The sequence below is a fragment of the Idiotropiscis lumnitzeri genome, chromosome 10, assembly GCF_059441095.1.
Source record: "Idiotropiscis lumnitzeri isolate Australia: NSW breed Sydney's pygmy pipehorse chromosome 10, RoL_Ilum_1.0, whole genome shotgun sequence".
Classification (NCBI taxonomy): Eukaryota; Metazoa; Chordata; class Actinopteri; order Syngnathiformes; family Syngnathidae; genus Idiotropiscis; species Idiotropiscis lumnitzeri.
The window spans coordinates 60,017-77,612 of record NC_142400.1 but is presented as its reverse complement, the minus strand read 5'-3'; the positions used below and the strand labels follow the sequence as shown (position 1 = coordinate 77,612).

Here is a 17,596-nt window from a genome sequence, read left to right as displayed (position 1 = left end):
AAATAGAAAATCTTTTCTTAATTATATACATTTGAAAAAAAATCCTCCCAAAAATTATTAGGTTCTGTTTGTATTTTTGATGCTGCTTGATCAGGATTTGTTTAAAAAAATGTTTCTAATCTTATTTTAGCTGGTTAAATAAAGTGAACAACATACACGAGTCATTTTCTCTTTTTTTCTGTTTTTTTTTTGCAACACAGAAAGCACACACACGCAGCAGGATGTTTGGGGCTGCAAAAAACAAACAAACAAAAAAAAAACTCTGCAGAGATGCTGCAATTTTGGAAATCATTTTCACTTTGTTTTCATGCTCAGGTTAAAATTCAATACGTTTGCATTTGATTGTTAAGAACAAGACGACACTTCACAAGATCATGTACAAAAAATATCCAACGATAAAAAATTTTTTTTTGTAAAGCCACAATATTAAAAACATGAGGCAGCGCCAATAGATTTTCCTAAAAAAAAAAAAAATTAAAAATTGCATGGCTTACGTCTTGTTTCTTAAAAAAAGTGTGGACGTCTTTTCCATGAAATCCAATTTTTGACGGTACTGCACAGTGGAAAAACGGCCCAATTTCTTTTCCCCTTGACAAGCCACTGAAAAACACGAGCTTCCCGTTCATCTTCCCACAATGACCGAGTAGGAAGTGTTTTCGCTCTCGGCTGAGCTGTAGGAGCCGGGGGTCTTGCGCTTCCTCTCCCTCCATTCGTCCACGCCCAGCCAGCTTCTCTTGCACATACGCGCCATCTCCCGGCGGAACTTGACCCCCACGAAGCCATAGAGCAGCGGGTTGAGGGCGCAGTGCGACAGGCCGACGCTCTCAGTGATCACCGTGCCCATGTCGACGATGCGCCCGAAGCGGCAGCCCCCCGCCACCACGTCCAGCCTCTGCAGGCCGTCGGCCAGCTGGAAGCCGTTGAACGGCGCCCAGCACAGCACAAAGACGGACACCAGGGAGACGATGAGGCGCAGGGACTTGCGCTTCTGCCGGCGGTTGGCGTTGCACAGCGAGCGGAAAATCCGGATGTAGCAGTAAAGCATGATGAGCAGCGGCAGCCCGAAGCCCAGGCTCACGCTGAGCAGCTGCAGGCCGGCCTGCCACTGTGCCGCGTTGTCGGTGAACCACACCTGGCACAGGAGCGGGCCCCGCCCCTCGCCCATTTGCACCTCGCCCACCTGCTTGAAGGCGATGTCCACCCCGCCCAGGGTCAGGCAGCCCACCCAGATGAAGGCGCAGGCCACCTGTGCCTGGCAGGTGTTGCGCTTCCAGCCCGAGCTGACGGCGTGGACGATGGCCAGGTAGCGGTCGAAGCTGATGCAGGCCAGGAAAAGGATGCCGCTGTAGCGGTTGAGCGAGAAGAGAGCGCCGGAGATCTTGCAGATCGCCTCGCCAAACACCCACTGGTGGGCCCACTGCGTGGCGAACAGCGGCAGCGTGAAGGCCAGCAGCAGGTCGGAGATGGCCAGGTGCAGGAGGAAGGTGTCGGTCAGGGAGAAGGAGCAGACGCCGCCGCCGCGGGAGTTGCGGTAGCGGCGGATCACACACAGCACCAGCGCGTTGCCCGTCACGGCCAGAATGAAGACCAGGATGTAGACGACGGGCAGGTACCTCTGCGCAAAGGCGTAGATGTCCTCGTGGCTGCAGGGGGCTGCATACGTCTTGCCGGTCTCGGGCGACAACGTGTAGTTGTCGTAGTCGAAGATCTGCAGACACAAAACAACGGCGCTTTTCTCAATTTTGCGGCAGAAATCGCATACGGTCTTCCCTCTCGAGCCTTCACCCAAATAGGAAAAAAGGGGGCTCCAAACAACTATATTGAAGTCAGCTCCATTTAGTACTTTTGCTGCCACAAACTAAGTTGATGTGAGGCGAGAAGCCTCATATGACGGCATTTGTTACAGCTCCAGCGCTATAGAAAGAAAATTGTATAGTATTGTATATTTTTCAGCTCTTTCTGACATCTTGGAGTCAAAAGGACTACGGTCAAGTGAGTTGAGGATCTTCATGTAGTGCTTTGCCGCCACCTTTTGACACAGTTTCGGTGCTTCATCTTGTATCTTGAGGCGTCTTGGTGTCGAGGAAGTAAATGAGCAAGGCGCTTCCTGTGCTTTGCCGCCACCTTGTGGCATCTACACGCAACTGTAAATCTTTTTTTGAGGCTTTTGGGGATCAAAGCTGGATCGGGTCACTGAAAGAGAATGGACGCGGCGAGGTGACAGCTGACGACATTGCGACCCTCACTTTTGCTTCCTCTTCTTCGTCTATTGCGAGAACATAATTGTGATTTTATGATATGGCTTTAGATGTCAACATTGCAAATATGGAGCAAAATAATATCGTACCTTGAAATAACAAAAGCATATTTATTCCACCTTAAAAGCAAGCGTCATATTCTGACACCATTTACTTATTTTTATGCTTTCGAAACAAAGCTGATTGTGATGTGATGCAGTTTTGCTATATTTACGTCGATGTTTTTGTTATATTACAAAATATTCTCCAGTTGTGTGGAAAAACAAAGCCACTCACCCAGTAGTCCTCAGTGGTTGCCATGTAATCATCCATGCTTGTTGCAGAAAAGTGAGCTGCAGACTGCAAAGTGAATCAAGCTAAGCTGTTTTTCACGACCACAACTGGATGGATGAAAAAAAAAAGAGAAGAACAAGACACAATTTCAGGAACCGAATCCTCACGCGTTTTAGGACAGATGCAAACATAACTTGTCGTAGGAATGGATGAGTGTCTTATTTTTGCCTTGGAGGAAATTGTGACACATTTGGGCAAAAAAAGAAAAAAGGGCCGCAGACAATTTTAAAATATCATCGAAGGCAGACAGACGATGTGGATGCAGCAGAAAAAGGTTCTGCAGCAGCATTAGTTGTTTTTCATGTTCAAATCATCCTGAAGCCTAAAAAAATGAATCTGCTAAATGAAACAATAAGCCATGCACACCAACAGGAAGACAACTTTTGACTCATCTGCTGTAGAACTGTGAAGATGACACAACACAAACTTGATGCCTAATTAATGGAGATGAAATCGAAAGCAATAAGCCAAATGAACACGTGACAGTCGTTAGTTGCCAATCAACGATATATTGATGAATATTGCTACATATTTTATTGATGTAATATATTTTTACATTCCGCCTTTATTTTTATTGTAATCCAAACCCCGATGTTATATATATATATATATGATACATTCAAACTGTCATTGATACCAATTCTGAGTAATAAAAACAACTTGAGTTGGCTTTGCCTGTTGCCAGTAAAATGTGCTGCTACTAAGTTTCAGATTGGTGGTGAGTCAAGAAGTTCTTCACACTTCCACATTTTGAAGCCAAGCTTTAGGAAAAAAAAAAATCTGCTCACAAGCATCCCATCTGTCGGTATTGTGAGGAACTGAATTGTCTTGTGGTGACGTTTTGTCCCGACTGGTAAACTTTGTGCTTGCACAATAATGCTTCAGATGTTTCTTTTACTTCTGCTCCGCTCAAAGTTGTTTGGAACTGGAGCAGCTCGTATTTAACTCAAGTAGCGTGTGCACATTCCACTTGAATACTCCGATATTTGAAGGGGAAAAATGACGCAAAATGGAGACCTTTCAAGTTCAAATTCAACAAATATTTGGGCTTCTTGACTGCCCGGCGACTTTTTTAAACAGCCAAGTAAATATTTTTGGGTTCGCTTTCCGCGACCTTCCACGAGTTACTGTAGCCTGAGCATTTGAAAGGTCTGGCAACTGAATCCATGTTGCCCGCACAAGTCGGACAAATGAACCGTCACACTCATACTCTCACCTTGATCTCGACATAAGGATTCTCAAAAGAGTTTTCCGTAGATCTTAGAATGCAAATCTTTTTTCTGATGGTCAATCATTTAGCATATCCTCATTTGTGGCCAAGGAAGTTTGAAATACAAAATTACGCCGCCGCCTCTGTGTGATCTACATCTTTGCTGCTGTAACACCTCAAATTTCCCCATTGTGGGACTAATAAAGGACATCTTTATCTTTAAAATTTGATGCCCCGCCTGCCATTTAGTAGGACAAAAAACAGCACTCTATAATTTCTAATGTCCAAAGTCTCGAGATGGAACAGACCCACTTTGAAGTCAATCGCATAAAACCTCGAGGACATTTTAGCAAAAGTCGATGACACCTGGCCAGGTGCTAAAATCGAACTAGCAAAAAAAAAAAAATCATCGCTCACTTCCTTGTTCATTTTAAGACGTGACTTCTTTTGAAGGTGCGGCATGTTTGGTGGCTGCCAAACAAAAGAAACGGCAAAACACATTCAAATTAATACCATTTCAGAAAACAAATGATCAAAAGTTGAAACATTAACATTTGAGAAAACACATCGACAAAAGTGCCTTCCGATTTTCAAAGCTACCGTGATTGGGTCTGCCAAGCCATTTTTTAGATTTTGTAATCGTGCGACAAAAAAGCGCTTGCTTAAGTTTCAGGAGTTTTCGAGCATTTTTATACCCTCAAAAATGTGCTGATTTTTGAAGAAGGTCACAGAAATGACAAGTGGGACCTTGCGCCGACCGACATCTTTCCAAGGTGAGAAGCGGATGTCGCTTCACTTCATGGGAGTCAACGCAGATGAAGAAATACAAACTCAATACTTTTGATCCATTTTTTGTTCTCGCTTCCACATCACCTTGTCAGGCAGGCCGCGTTCCTCATGTCAATCAATCAGCACCTTACACACACTCGTTTCTTGTGCAGGTGTGCCTCGTTGTCTCGACAATGTGCTCATATTTAGTTCCCTGCTTTTTTTTCTTTTCTTTGTCGCTTTGTTGGAGGTTTTTGTGCTGATGGTGGCTCTCATTTCCTTACTGTTTCTGCGTGCCTCTTATTTATCGTCTTAAGCTGCTCCCTGCTGGTGTGGAGAGGTGCGCGAGAGGAAAACGTTGCCTTTTTGTTTTGTTTTTTTATGGCAACAAAACACTTTTACATCCTCTGTTGACAATTCAAAGTGAAATGAGACAAAATTGTCACTTTGAAGTCAGTGTCGTTTCTCTGTGCTCCTTGACAACAAAAAAATATGGCTGATATTTTAGCTTGTACGTGTGATGAAATTTGTCTTCATCTCATTTATTTTGACAATCACATGCTTCTAATAAACATCCCAAGACTCAAGCGTGTGTGCGTGTGGATTTTCAAATGTTTTACTTGTTGGATTCGTTTCATCTTTATTTGACGTCAGCAAAACACGTGAATCGCAAAGGGCAACGCCGTCGTCTTCCTCTTTCTGACAAACGACAAATAGAGAAGGCAACGAGGCGCATTTCCTTTGGTCGGGTAAGTCCTAGTAATATTTTTCAAAACCTTGATTTGCCTTTTGGTGTTCTGTGACCGGTGTGCAAATTGTGTGTTCTTGCAGGGGACTTGAAGTGGTTAAAGCTCGTTCATGTCGCTATTACGTCTCGTTTTGGAGGGCACAAGTGTAAAGTGGATGAGAAGTCCAATATTCTGTTCAGGTGGAGTGAAAATGTATCCTCATGTATTTTTTGAGTTAAAAGTGCAATGAAACAAATGGTAGTAGGCTTTCTTTTATAGAACATAAAACACAAATTTATTTGTAGAGCTCGGAGGGGTACGCGGGGGCGAGGCCTTGAAAAGATTTGAAAACAAACTGAAGTATCTTAAAGCGAAGGCGAAGGTGCACTGGGAGCCAGTGAAGAGAGGCCAAGATTGGGGTGATGTGATCCGTCGTCCGAAGTCCAGTTAAAAGACGAGCAGCAGAATTTTGGAGCAACTGGAGGCGCTTGAGGGAGGACTGGCTGACTCCAAAATAAAGAGCATTACAGTAATCCTGCCGAGATGGAACCAAGGCATGGATGACTGCTTCTAAAGAACGGGCTTACTTCACTTTAGCCCGCTGCCTACGATGAAAGAAGCTGGATCGATTTGCCCATCAAATTTTAAATCACTGTCACAAATGAAAAGCCAAGTTTGAGACTGTTGGCGCTAGATAAGATGTCAGAGGCAAAGGTCCACAGGGTTGAAAGTAGAAGGACCACTGAGATCGAACACCATAACCTGGGTCTTCTTTTCATCGGAATTTAAGAAATGAAGTGACCAGAAGGAAAAAGTGACTTCTTTGCTCAGCGGGACATAGATCTGACTGTCATCTGCATAGCAGTGGAAGAAAATGCCACGTTTTCGTAAGAGGGAACCTGAGGCAGCAAGGATAACGAAAACAGCAAGGGCCCCACAACAGAACCTTGTGGAACACCATACGACAGCGCGGGACTCAACGCAAACGAGGTCAACACAAAAAGGCCTGTTAAGCTAGCATATTATTCGATTATTTTCAAGAGAGAGGGAAAATTATTCAGTTTGATGTTTTTATCACGTGTGATCGATAATTAAGTCTTTTTTTTTCAGTGCAGTTGCTTTTACACCAGTTTAGTTGTTTCCCCTCCTAAAATTGTTTAATTAAAATGTAATTTCTTGCTCATTACTTGCAATAATAAATTGGTTAATTGATCAGTTTTGCACACGCATTGCACATACGTGTGTGTGAGTGTCTCAGTGTTTGTGTCGTAAAAATGATTAAGCGATTAAATGATTATTTTTGTTTAATTGATATGCTAATTATAAACAATACTATATGGTTGTAAAAAAGAGAGTGAGCGAAACAAGAACACAAGTGACAGTGGAACTCGTGTCAACATGTGAAAAGGGAAATGATCTTTTTTTTTATGAGGAAACGTAAGCCTCAGATTCAGTTTCCTCAGCTGCTCGGCTGTCAAAGTTCAATGTGACTTATCAAGAAACTTGGCGTCTCCGATCAAAGCTTGGAACACAATTTTTTTCCTTTGCAAATCAAATTCATTTTCCCCACTGAAATAAATTGAATGATCGGCTCAAGGCCAAAAATGAATAAATCAAGATAACTTCCGCAAACAACCCAAGCTAAACTTACAAACAGACAAGACGTATGACTTCAATATATCACTTCCTTGACACCGATCATTAAGTTCCAATTAGCCAGAGCTTTAGCACCATCATGTGGCAACTTCAGTTGTTTTAGAAAGAGGACCCAAAAAAAAACCCACGAGAAAAGGCGAGTTGTTACTAGGCACAGGTCAACATGAATGCAGGAGAGCACAGCGAATCTCCGATAAAACGCCTGAGTGATAAAGTGAAGATGAAGAGGAACGAACCTGCGTTCATTAACAATTCACTTCACAAATACGTTTTTTCACAAAATATTCCCTTGATTCACGACAACAAATCGGACTACTGTTGAAAGAAGAAGGAAGTAATAGCTCCACTTCTGTGTTTGTAATTTTGTTTTTTGCAAAAATATCCCATCTGAACTTTGAAGAACAAATCGGTCAAAAAAGGCGGCCCGTGGGGACCTCAAAGAAGAGCTCGAAAAAGTCGCGTTTGTGTTTAGCACTCAAAACAGAGGTTGCTGGAGATAGCGTGAGCGAAACTATAATACGCAAAAAAGGTGAAGATGTCACGCATGCTTTGGAGTCACAATTTTATTTGTATATCGCATTGGGTGAACTAATGGAACACAATGCATCCTTTTGCGAACGTTTGACTTGGAATAAAGTTTGTGAAGCGGGGCGTCACTGTGCAAGGGCAGCGATCCGTTCATAATTCGAGCAAACGCCGTTTCGGGCCGTTGTAAACGCTGAAGCAGCGGAAGGGTGATGATGACGACTTTTCCTGTCCTTGTTTCAACCCTCAGAGTTACCCTGATGTAACGTGTGAAGGAGTCGAAAGAAAGCGGATCCATGGCAGCTCTTGTCTACCGGCTGTCGTGGCTGTGGCTAGCCCTGGCGGCGGCCGCGGCGTATACCTTCAAGAACTGCATCGAAGTGAGGAACTCGAGAGGACGCGGCTTCAAATGCAACCAGCGAAGGGAGACTAACATATCCGCCATCATGGGCGACCTGCCCAAGCACACCATCATCAATCTCACCGTAACGTCCAATACGATCCGGCACATTCCCGACGACGCCTTTGCCGATTTCGAGACCCTCCAGCAGCTTCGTTTGGACAGCAACCGTCTGCGCAACATCGAAGCCTTTGCTTTCCGGGAACTGCATCAACTCCGGTGTCTCAACTTGTCCTTCAACAACCTCTCCCAGCTCAGGCCCTCGCTGTTTGCGAGCCTGCACAATCTCACCTTCCTCTCTTTGAGGCACAATCAACTCAAGCAGCTGCCCGGCGGAATTTTCTCCACCGTGCCCATGCTCAAGACGTTAATACTGCAGCAGAATCTCCTGACAAACTTCTCCGGGATTGTTGATTCTGTCTCCCACTTAAAGAATCTGTCGCAACTGGACTTAAGCCACAACAACTTCACCTCTTTGCACAACGAGCACATTCAATTACCCAGCTCCCTCTGGGGGTTGAACCTGCATCGAAACAACCTGTCCACGTTAGGATGCGAGTCCTCCTTCCTCTCTCGGGTCAGGATCTTGGATTTGTCCAACAATTCTCGACTCACGGCAGAGGCTTTTGTCGACGTGGACCTGGCGCGAACCAACTACCTCAACTTGCACTCAACCGAAGTCAACGTGATGATGCTTTTGAACATCAGCAACATCCACGTCGGCCACGTGGACTTCACCGGCATGGGCGTGAACGACAGCTCTCTGCTGCTCCAGCTGTGCAAGGCGCTGAGCCAAAAGGTGGAATATCTGGACAGCTTGCGTCTGGGCAGCAATGGCATCAGTTGCCTACGAAACGACATGCTGTCCCATTGCCCGACAATCATTCATTCTCTGGATCTATCACGAAACAATATAAAGGGCTTCCAAAAAAAAACCTTAAGTTGCCTCGGTTTTCTTGGCAAGAATAGATTGTTCAAAAAGCTAAATATAGAGCACAACCACCTGACCAATCTTAACTCCTGCAAAGACGTGAAGCCTTTTGACAAGTTGGAAGAGCTCAGCTTCCGCTACAACCGCATCCTCACGGTGGACTCGTACGCTTTCAATCACACGCCAAATGCCATTACTCTGAATTTAAACATCAACAACATCGCCTTTCTCCATCAGAACTCTCTCAAGGGGCTGTTCAGGCTCAAGACGTTGCGTCTGGACAACAACCTCCTCACCGACCTGTTCGCCGACTCCTTTGAGGACCTGTCCGCACTGCAAACGCTCAACCTGCGCAACAATCGCATCTCGGTCATTTTCGACAGGACCTTCTCCCACCTCGGCAATCTGACAACGCTGGACCTCGGAGGCAACAAGATTGACCGTATTTGCTCGGCAGGACTTGAAGGACTCTCAAAGCTCGCAAAGTTCTACCTCGACGGAAACCGCCTGAATCAGATTGACATGTGCCTCCACGGCGTGTTTGAAGGCACGCTCACAACACTGGATTTAGCAAATAACTTAATTCGCTTCTCCACCCAGAGCGACAACTCACCGTTTGTGAACCTGAGCAGACTCAGCGACTTGAAGTTGGGCAACCAGCGTCCCTACGGCCTCTACCGATTGCCGCACAAGTTATTCCGCGGCCTTCATAACCTCATTTCGCTTTACCTGGCCAACAATCAAATCTCGCACATTGCCGCCGATGCCTTCGACGACCTTACGAGCCTGCGTTTCCTCACACTGGACAAGTGCTGCGATGTGAACATACCGTTCCAAGCGGGTACTTTTAAGAATCTCCGCAACTTGACCAAGTTGACTCTGGAAAACGCCGGCATCCAGAACTTCTCTCGGAAGGTGTTTGGCAATCTCACCCGGTTGCAGTCATTGCAGCTCAATCACAACGGCATGCAAAGCCTCGACGTGGACACCTTGAACAATCTGCCCCATCTGAGCTACTTGGACATACGCAATCTTCCGCTCAGCTGCACTTGCCTGAACAGCTTGCTGCAGAATTGGACCGTGCGCAACCAACGGGTCCAAGTGCTGTACGTCTACGATCTGCCATGCCAGGAAGGGGAGGAGAACAACTTCTACAACTTCAAAACCAACGTCTGCTACATCGACCTCGGCGAGTATCTCTTCTTCAGCACGGCAGCCGTGGTCACTCTGCTCACAGCCGTTCCGCTGCTTTACGTCAAACTCTACTGGAAAATCCAGTACGGCTACTACGTGTTTCGCTCCTGGTTTGGCGAGCAGTGGCGCAAGTTCAAAGAGGAGGACGAGAATTGTCTGTACGATGCGTTTGTGTCGTACAACTCCAACGATGAAGAGTGGGTCATGACGCAGCTTCTGCCCAACTTGGAGGGCAACGGCTCCTCTTTGAAACTTTGCCTGCACCACCGCGACTTTGAGCCCGGTCGGGACATCGTGGACAACATCGTCATGGCCGTGTACAGCAGTCGCAAGACCATCTGCGTGGTGAGCCGCAATTTTCTCCAAAGCGAGTGGTGCTCACTGGAGATCCAGCTGGCCAGCTACCGGCTCTTCGACGAGCACCGCGACGTGCTCCTGCTGGTCTTCCTGGAGCCCGTCTCCGAACGCCAAATGTCCTCCTACCACCGCATGAGGAAGGTCATGCTGAAGAAGACGTACCTGCAGTGGCCCGTCGCCGACTGCGTTAACCCCGAGCAGGCTCAGGAGCTCTTCTGGTGTCAGTTGCGTCGTGCACTGAAGGCAGGGAGCAAACTGGAGATGGATGACGATGAGCAAACTCCGGACAATGACGACTTGGGAGATTCGGACACCCAGACTCTCATAGCGGACGGAAACTATTACACATATTAAATGGTTCGCACTATCGAGAGCAACATGACCGCTTAAATACCGAGCCGTCCAGATCATTCAATCTGCAAAAGAGGCAACTGTTCCTCAAATTCGGAATCTTTTGATGAATATATGTCACGGACACCAGGGAACAGTTTGTGAAATAAAATGCTTAACATGTCTCCTTTAGAGTTTTTTCATGGAATGACGGTAGTGCCTTGAGATGCGACTGCCTTAACTAATGAATTTTTAAGCTATTTGATACCATTTCCACATTTTGTTCAAGGTTTACTGAGATTATTTTTATTTCAAACAGCACATTTACACTCTGCAATGGGTGTTAACTAAATAACAGTAATGAGCAACGCGACGTAAACGTAAAGAGACAAAATTCCTTGCCCCTTTACGAGTCTCAACACGGTTTTCTGATTATTATCGCATTCAAGGAATTTTCATCTCTCTGGGACGCCATTTTGGCATTACACTGCACTCGGATGTTGACTGAAATGGACGTCAAAAGTGCAGTCACGGCTCACCTGTTTTCTGGCTTTACTCTCGAGACATTTGCAATGCGAGCCCGAGAGCGCTTTGACATCAATTTCAGTCGACAGCAGAGGGCAGCGTAGGACAAAATGGCCGCCCCCCAGGGGTGGATGAAAACAAACGGATAATTCCGACACCCATCGTTTGAACAGATTATCGTCAAGAATATTTTTGCCTGCAGTTGCCCTTCGAGTCACGCGTTAGTACAATTTCCAGGGGCGAAGGGACCAGCGTGTGGGGCTTGACAACGATGTGAATGAAGACGGGGGGCTTCCGAGACCGTAAGATGGCTGGTAACGGCGGTCGTGGGGGGGCGAGAAGGTGGGGTCGAAGCAGCATTGTTGACTTTCAAACGAGATATCCCGTTCCAGGGGAAAGTTGTCCTGTGAATCTCGTCCTGTCATCCCCTGGCGGGGGCTGAGTTGCATGGAGCTCGCCTGCGACCGACGCGACGAACTCCGCGCAAAACAATCCTCGAAGGGATCTAACGTGATGGCTGCTTTGCCGAAGACGTCTGCTCGCCAGCTGGCCGACGGGCCGAAGAGCTCTGGAACCGCCGCAGAGATGGAGCTGGAGGAGCCGAAGTCCATGGTGAACTCCGGCGAGACGCGAGGCCTAAACATGTCCTCCAAGAATCTCGTCGAGGTGCACGTGGGGCTCGTCGGCCAAGCGGCGGACTTCACGAGAGACAAAGTGAGGAGGAAGTGGCCAAAAAAAACAAAAAAACTAATACAAACAAATATGACATTCATACCTGGCTGAAAAGCCGCGGTGGCGGGCCACCGAGATCCCAGGAAACTCGCTTCTTTGCCTTCCTTTTGTTTTCCAAAGCTGGAGCCTCCTCGCTTCCGAAACAGAAGGAATCCGCAGAGTGGAATTCAAATGGTGCTAGGAATGTGTCTGGGGGGGGAAAAAAAATCTAATAAAAAAACGCCCTGTGATTCATATTGCATTTGTGAATTAAGTATTAAACGGAATAATTGATAAGAATCGTCCACGTCCGACAAAATGATTGTCAGCCGTCTCAACAACGAAAACGCGTTGCCGACTCGTGCAGTTGGTAAAGGAATTTTGTGGGTCCATGGATTTAACCAGCCAAACTGAAAGGATCTAAAAATAAGATAAGATGTCCTTTATTAGTCCCACAATGGGGAAATTTGAGGTGTTACAGCAGCAAAGATATAGATCACACAGAGTCGGCGGCGTAATGTAGCCGTTAATGTATAACATTAGCAGCAGACATTCAGAAAAAGCATGCAAATATACACAGTATAAACGTATCTAAGTGTAAGAAAACACTCCTAATGTTTGTCCATTATACGGAGGGGGAAACGCTGTAATGATAAAAACTACTGAATGATTGAAAATACTGCAATGATAAAAATATTGCAATGATAAAAGTACTATAATGGTAAGAGTACTGAAATGATAGAAAAGTACTGCATGATAGAAAATACTGCAATGGTAAAAGTACTGTAATAGTAAAAGTACTGCAACGATAGAAAAATACTGCAATGATGAAAGTACTGCAATGATAAAAGTACTGTAATAGTGAACATCCTGCAGTGGTAGAAATACTACAGTGATAGAAGTATTGTAATAAGAATACTGTAATGGTAAGCAAAATACATCATTGGTCAATATTTAAGTACACCCTTGGCTGAAAGTACAGTAGTAGTTAATATTGCATCCTAGGACTGCACAATTGCACTAATGCCCTCCCGTTTGTAGGCCTGACCCAATGTTCTTGTTAAAAAGTCTGACAGCAGTTGGCAGGAAGGAGCGGCGAAATCTCTCTTTGGTACAGCGAGGGTGTAAAAGTCTGTCACTGAAGGAGCTGTAAAGTGTTCTCAGAGTGTCATTGAATGGGTGGGCTGGTTTGTCCAGCATTGATGACAGTTTTGCCGTCATCCTCCTGCCCCCCACTGAGTCCACAGAGTCCAGGGAGCAGCCCAGGACAGAGCTGGCCCTCCTCACCAGTTTGTCCAGTCTCTTTTTGTCTCGGCCCGAGATGCCTCCTGCCCAGGAGACCACTCCATAGAAGATGACTGATGAATGGCGGCCAAATTAAGCGAGTAGATATATACATATAAATCGATTTCTGTTCAAATAGATCGAAGTAAACAGCAACTGCAAATGGTTGCGTGAAATGGTTTTTGACTGTCGAATCAATGCATGACATGTCAATCATTGCCGTTCGATTTGCACCCACATGAGGAGTCGCACTTGTCACAAGAGATTCCTTTTCAAAGCTCAAGTGAGAAAACAAAACAAAACAAAAAAACAAAACAACATTCTCTCATCGAAGCACAGTGCCTGAGAAGATTCTCATTTATTTGATCCGATCTCACGTTCAAAGACGTTTTGCCTCTCATCCAGGTCGACATCATAATAATAATAATAATAATAATTTGCCCTTTATTAGTCCCACAATGGGGAAATTCGAGATTCGAACCCAGGCCTCCTGGGGAGACTGGGTCCTGAACGCGGCGCCTTAGACCACTCGACCATCCTGGCAGCCATCATCAAGCTTCTTTGGACTTGTTGAGGTGCCGCCATGACACTTTTACAACATTTATGTGAACGTTTCCACACAATCACTCTTCTTGCTTGGATGAGAGGCGACAAACGGAACAGCCCAGTTGCAATCGAGAAAACAAGCATGGTGTATTTCAGATTGTGCGGCTTGTGTACCGACCTGGCGTCGACGGTCTTTCCCGGTCTTCCCGCGTGACGTTCCTCCTGAGGTGAGGATGGAGGCCGGTGCCCGAGTGCATGCGGAGGAGGTTCTGCTGCAGGTGCTGGCCATGCGCCTCTCGCAGGCTTCGCAGGAGCACGTCCCTGCTCTCCGCCACCAGGTCACGCCTCCTCATTAAAGGGAAGCGCAGGGCTTCTCGCAGGCGCTGCGCCACCGCGCCAACCGATTCCCGGGCGACGCCTTCACTTCTGCCGAGATCGTCCACCCCAGTTTCCACCGCGAAGGGCTGGCAGAGAATCTGACCGGGTGGTCGCCACGGGTCAGGGCGGTTCTTCCTCTGGAGCGTGCGCTTGGCAGAAAACGGCGGCCTCTGGCATGGGTCGGGTTTGCCGCTCTTTGCCACTGTGCTGTCGGCAAAGTTTGCGGATGAAGGATGTTCTTGTTCTTTTTGGTTAGGCGTCACGTCTGACGCCGGGCTTTTCTTCTCACGTACTTCCTGAGCCTCCTCATCAGGACCACTGGCATCACTAATGACATGCGGAGACGTCTCCTTCACGTTGGCCTCCTTCTTCCCCAATAAGAGTCGCTCGATATCGATGGACTTCACCTCACGGTTGAAGAGCCGGCGGTGGCCGATGAGGCGAGCCTCCGTGATGAAGCCGGCTTCCTGCGTGGGAGCGAGCTCATGGCAGAGCGGTGGCGCAGGCGACGCGCTTCGCCTTCTCCGGTCGGAACGGCAGCAGCCGTGCAGGTGCCCGACGTCCAGGCCGTCCGGCGGGTGGGTGTGGCGTGCGTTGACCTTGCAGGCGTTCTTGCTGTCTCGGGTCTGACTGCGCTCCTTTCGCGACTTCAGTCGTTTCATTTTGTGTTTGCTCGTTCTCGCTTGGCATTTGCAGGCGCCGATCGTTAGTCCCGCTGCCATGTGGCTCATCTTGACTTGAGAGAAAAAGAGGTTTTCTTCCTTTTTATGTTTTAAACTGAACACATTTACTTCCATAAACAAACAGCGTATCACCTTGAGATGTGACTGTTATGGTGGCAGCCAATTCAGCCCACTGCAGAGTTTGCACCAGTTTGGCAGATAGTGAACAATTCTTCAACAAATAAGCGTTATTGCCACAGGCAGTTGGCGTTTACTGTCAAATAAAAAAATAGCACAAAGCTAATTGCACATTGTGTAGTTAAAACAACCACACAACTTTGCCTTAGAAAAGTCTATTAAGTAAAATGTAAACAAGCAATGCAAAACTCCATTGGTGGGCAAATTAATAACATCCGTGGCATCATGTAATAATCCGAGTAATATTACCACAACTTAATGAGGAGTTGTGACAGTCTCCATGTACTGTGTCGATTTGTCTATTATACTGCTCCCTAAAGGCCACCAGCACTATCTCCAAATGAATTGAAGCAAAAAATGTGTCAAAAATGTTCATTTAATTCAAATATGTCATTCCTGGATATGATTTCTTAAAGTACAATATTATATGGAGCTTCTTCTTTTTTTTACTAAAAACATAACACAAAATGTTTTTTTCTCCCAATAGACGAATGGCATTTCCATTAATTTCAATGCCAAAATGTCCTACCCATGAGAAACTTCCTACCAGAGGCTAATTTGTCACCAACGTATTACCGTGTGCTTTCAGATCGTGTGATTTACATGCATAAAGGTATAATTAAAACAAATATTATATGTAAAATACACGTATACGCAAGCAGGTAGGACGCCCTGACAGTTTCATTTATACTTGTATATGAATAATATTTTTACAAACAACTTTTACTGGCAATATCAAACGAGTGTGGCATCCATATGCGTGAGTAATGTGATCAATACACGTCAGTGTATTTTGAGGCGATGGAAAATTAAAAAAAGACTCAATGAAAATAAAAATAAAAAGGTACTCCCCACTTTTAATCGAACAAACGACAGGTAGGACAAAAAGCTCCAAACTTCCTAAGAAATCACTGTCGGCATTGTGCGCATGCGCACTAGGCATTGGTATGACGTCCCGACTGAGAGGAAGGAATTTCACCGGTGATTTGAGAATAATGAGTTTTGAATCAAATTTGTATCTCCTAAATGCCTCTCAGTGCAGAGCAGCTAGAAATTATTTCAGTCCATTTCACACAGATACTGGGTTTAAATACAAAAATACATAATAAATCGTAATAAATATCGTTTTTTACTTCATATTATGCGCTTATTGTAGTTTGCATGGCTGCAAATGTCATAATGACTGACTTTCACTTCTCCTGTGGCTACACAAGCCAGATATTTGAAAAAGCTCTCAAATGACGCACTGAAGTTAATTTCAATGAAAAGGATATTGTTAAGTAAATACCAAAATTGTGTCTTCTGTGTGCAAGTGTAGCGAATATTGTGGCTGTGTTGCAACGACGGGATCGAACATCTTCTCTTTACTTACAGACAGGCGAGGTCGCCATCTAGCGGATGTCAGCAGAGCCAAAACAACAGAGAAGAAGCCACTGCACCTGCAAATAAAGCCAGTTTTTTCACGTTGAAATATTAAAAACAATTCCACTGGTGATCATAAACTGCACAACCGACCACGTTCGTTAGCAGTGTGAATGTGGTGCCCAACAGGTGCAATTCTAACAGAAGACGCACCTGAATCAAGTTACTGTACTGCACTCCGTCCAAGTTAACCACAACCAACTTGAGCTATGCCTGGCTTAAATAGCAGCAATGCAGTCTTATAAACGTTAAAGAAAATAATTCAAAAAACTAGTGCCAAAAATTTGACCGACATCAGATCGAGTTTGTAAAGTTCGAACCGCCAGCCACACGTGATGTAGCGCATGCGCAGCAATGGCGCTCTCAAACGTAGCAACTAGGCTGGACTAGTCCAGTGACATAATCTTTCGTGGGTGTCCCGCAAAGTAAACTCACCCTTTTCTCCAAGTTGCTCATTTAAACGAAACAAATCCCCGTATTTACATTTTAAATATGTATTTTTCCTCAAAATTTGAATCATGCTTATAATTACCACGAAGGGAGTGAAATGTTTCAAAATACAATGCAATTGTTACCCCCACGGTGAGCAGTGAACCGCTCCTTTTATCTGAAATGCTCGCAATACTATACGAACATTAACTACCAAAAGGTTGTTTATTGTCAGTTGAACTATGTAATGTATGGCAGAATGATTGAGACACAGCCGTGGAGCCTTATTCTGCTAGATGAGGAAGAAGATCTAATCTGTCCCAAATGGTTCTTTCCCACTCCTGCTCCTGTCTTGGCCACCCCGGCCCAGCACAGGACGGGTGGTGCTGCCTCGCCCGTGTGACCTGATGGTTTGAACTGCATTCAACTAGATATGTGCCACTGATAAGAAAACCAAGCAAGAGATGAGTCAAGTCACCCATCTAGAGTAATTATCGGTGCCCAAAACGTGTAATCTCACAAAATACGTTCACAAAATAAGCACTTTAGATAAATCTGCAATATGTTCTGTGTGCCCCCCTAGTTTAAACACGTTATTATAATGAATATTGAATTCGCGGAATAAGAATTTAGCAGACGAATCAATCAGTTTTTAGCTCCAATATCTCAGGAGTCTGCCATTTTGTCCTACAGCGCCCTCCGCATCGACGGAAATTGACGTTGAAGCCAATTTGGACGTTAATTTTAATCG

The 17,596-nt window shown here is 45.5% G+C and overlaps 2 protein-coding genes across 8 annotated transcripts; one reads left to right on the top strand and one right to left on the bottom strand.

The window, feature by feature from the left end:
* Positions 1-155: 155 nt before the first annotated feature.
* Positions 156-16,779, bottom strand: LOC148328391 (C-X-C chemokine receptor type 3-2-like). Of its 5 annotated transcripts, none has more exons than XM_088306108.1 (6): positions 16,570-16,779; positions 16,367-16,433; positions 14,950-15,070; positions 13,935-14,865; positions 11,991-12,136; positions 10,995-11,913 (listed from the first exon to the last, which is right to left on the bottom strand). In XM_088306108.1, the coding sequence occupies exons 4-6, from the start codon at positions 14,863-14,865 to the stop codon at positions 11,437-11,439; spliced, it is 1,554 nt and encodes a 517-aa protein (XP_088162234.1). In that variant the 5' UTR covers positions 14,950-15,070; positions 16,367-16,433; positions 16,570-16,779; the 3' UTR covers positions 10,995-11,436. The 5 variants fall into 5 exon arrangements, with proteins under 5 accessions (XP_088162235.1, XP_088162236.1, XP_088162234.1 ...); XM_088306107.1 differs by having other exon boundaries at positions 10,996-11,913; positions 13,935-14,870; XM_088306106.1 differs by lacking the exon at positions 14,950-15,070 and having other exon boundaries at positions 10,996-11,913; positions 13,935-14,870.
* On the top strand, positions 5,239-10,874 carry tlr21 (toll-like receptor 21). Of its 3 annotated transcripts, none has more exons than XR_015845562.1 (3): positions 5,239-5,318; positions 5,401-5,510; positions 5,603-6,857. XR_015845562.1 is itself a non-coding variant. In XM_088306102.1 (3 exons), exon 3 carries the CDS (start codon positions 7,775-7,777, stop codon positions 10,712-10,714), a length of 2,940 nt encoding a protein of 979 aa, XP_088162228.1. In that variant the 5' UTR covers positions 5,239-5,318; positions 5,401-5,510; positions 7,729-7,774; the 3' UTR covers positions 10,715-10,874. The 3 variants fall into 3 exon arrangements, 2 of the variants coding, with proteins under 2 accessions (XP_088162228.1, XP_088162229.1); XM_088306102.1 differs by lacking the exon at positions 5,603-6,857 and adding an exon at positions 7,729-10,874; XM_088306103.1 differs by lacking the exons at positions 5,401-5,510; positions 5,603-6,857 and adding an exon at positions 7,729-10,874 and having other exon boundaries at positions 5,245-5,318.
* Positions 16,780-17,596: the final 817 nt, after the last annotated feature.

Excerpts from the sequence above, each read along its gene's own strand:
- tlr21 (XM_088306102.1), top strand. The coding sequence starts at position 7,775 with ATGGCAGCTCTTGTCTACCGGCTGTCGTGGCTGTGGCTAGCCCTGGCG.
- LOC148328391 (XM_088306106.1), bottom strand. Across the intron at positions 12,137-13,934 it reads GGAAAGACCGTCGACGCCAG|ACACATTCCTAGCACCATTT; the intron begins GTCGGTACACAA and ends TTCCCCCCCCAG. Across the intron at positions 11,914-11,990 it reads CACCGCGGCTTTTCAGCCAG|TCCGCCGCTTGGCCGACGAG; the intron begins GTATGAATGTCA and ends TCTCTCGTGAAG.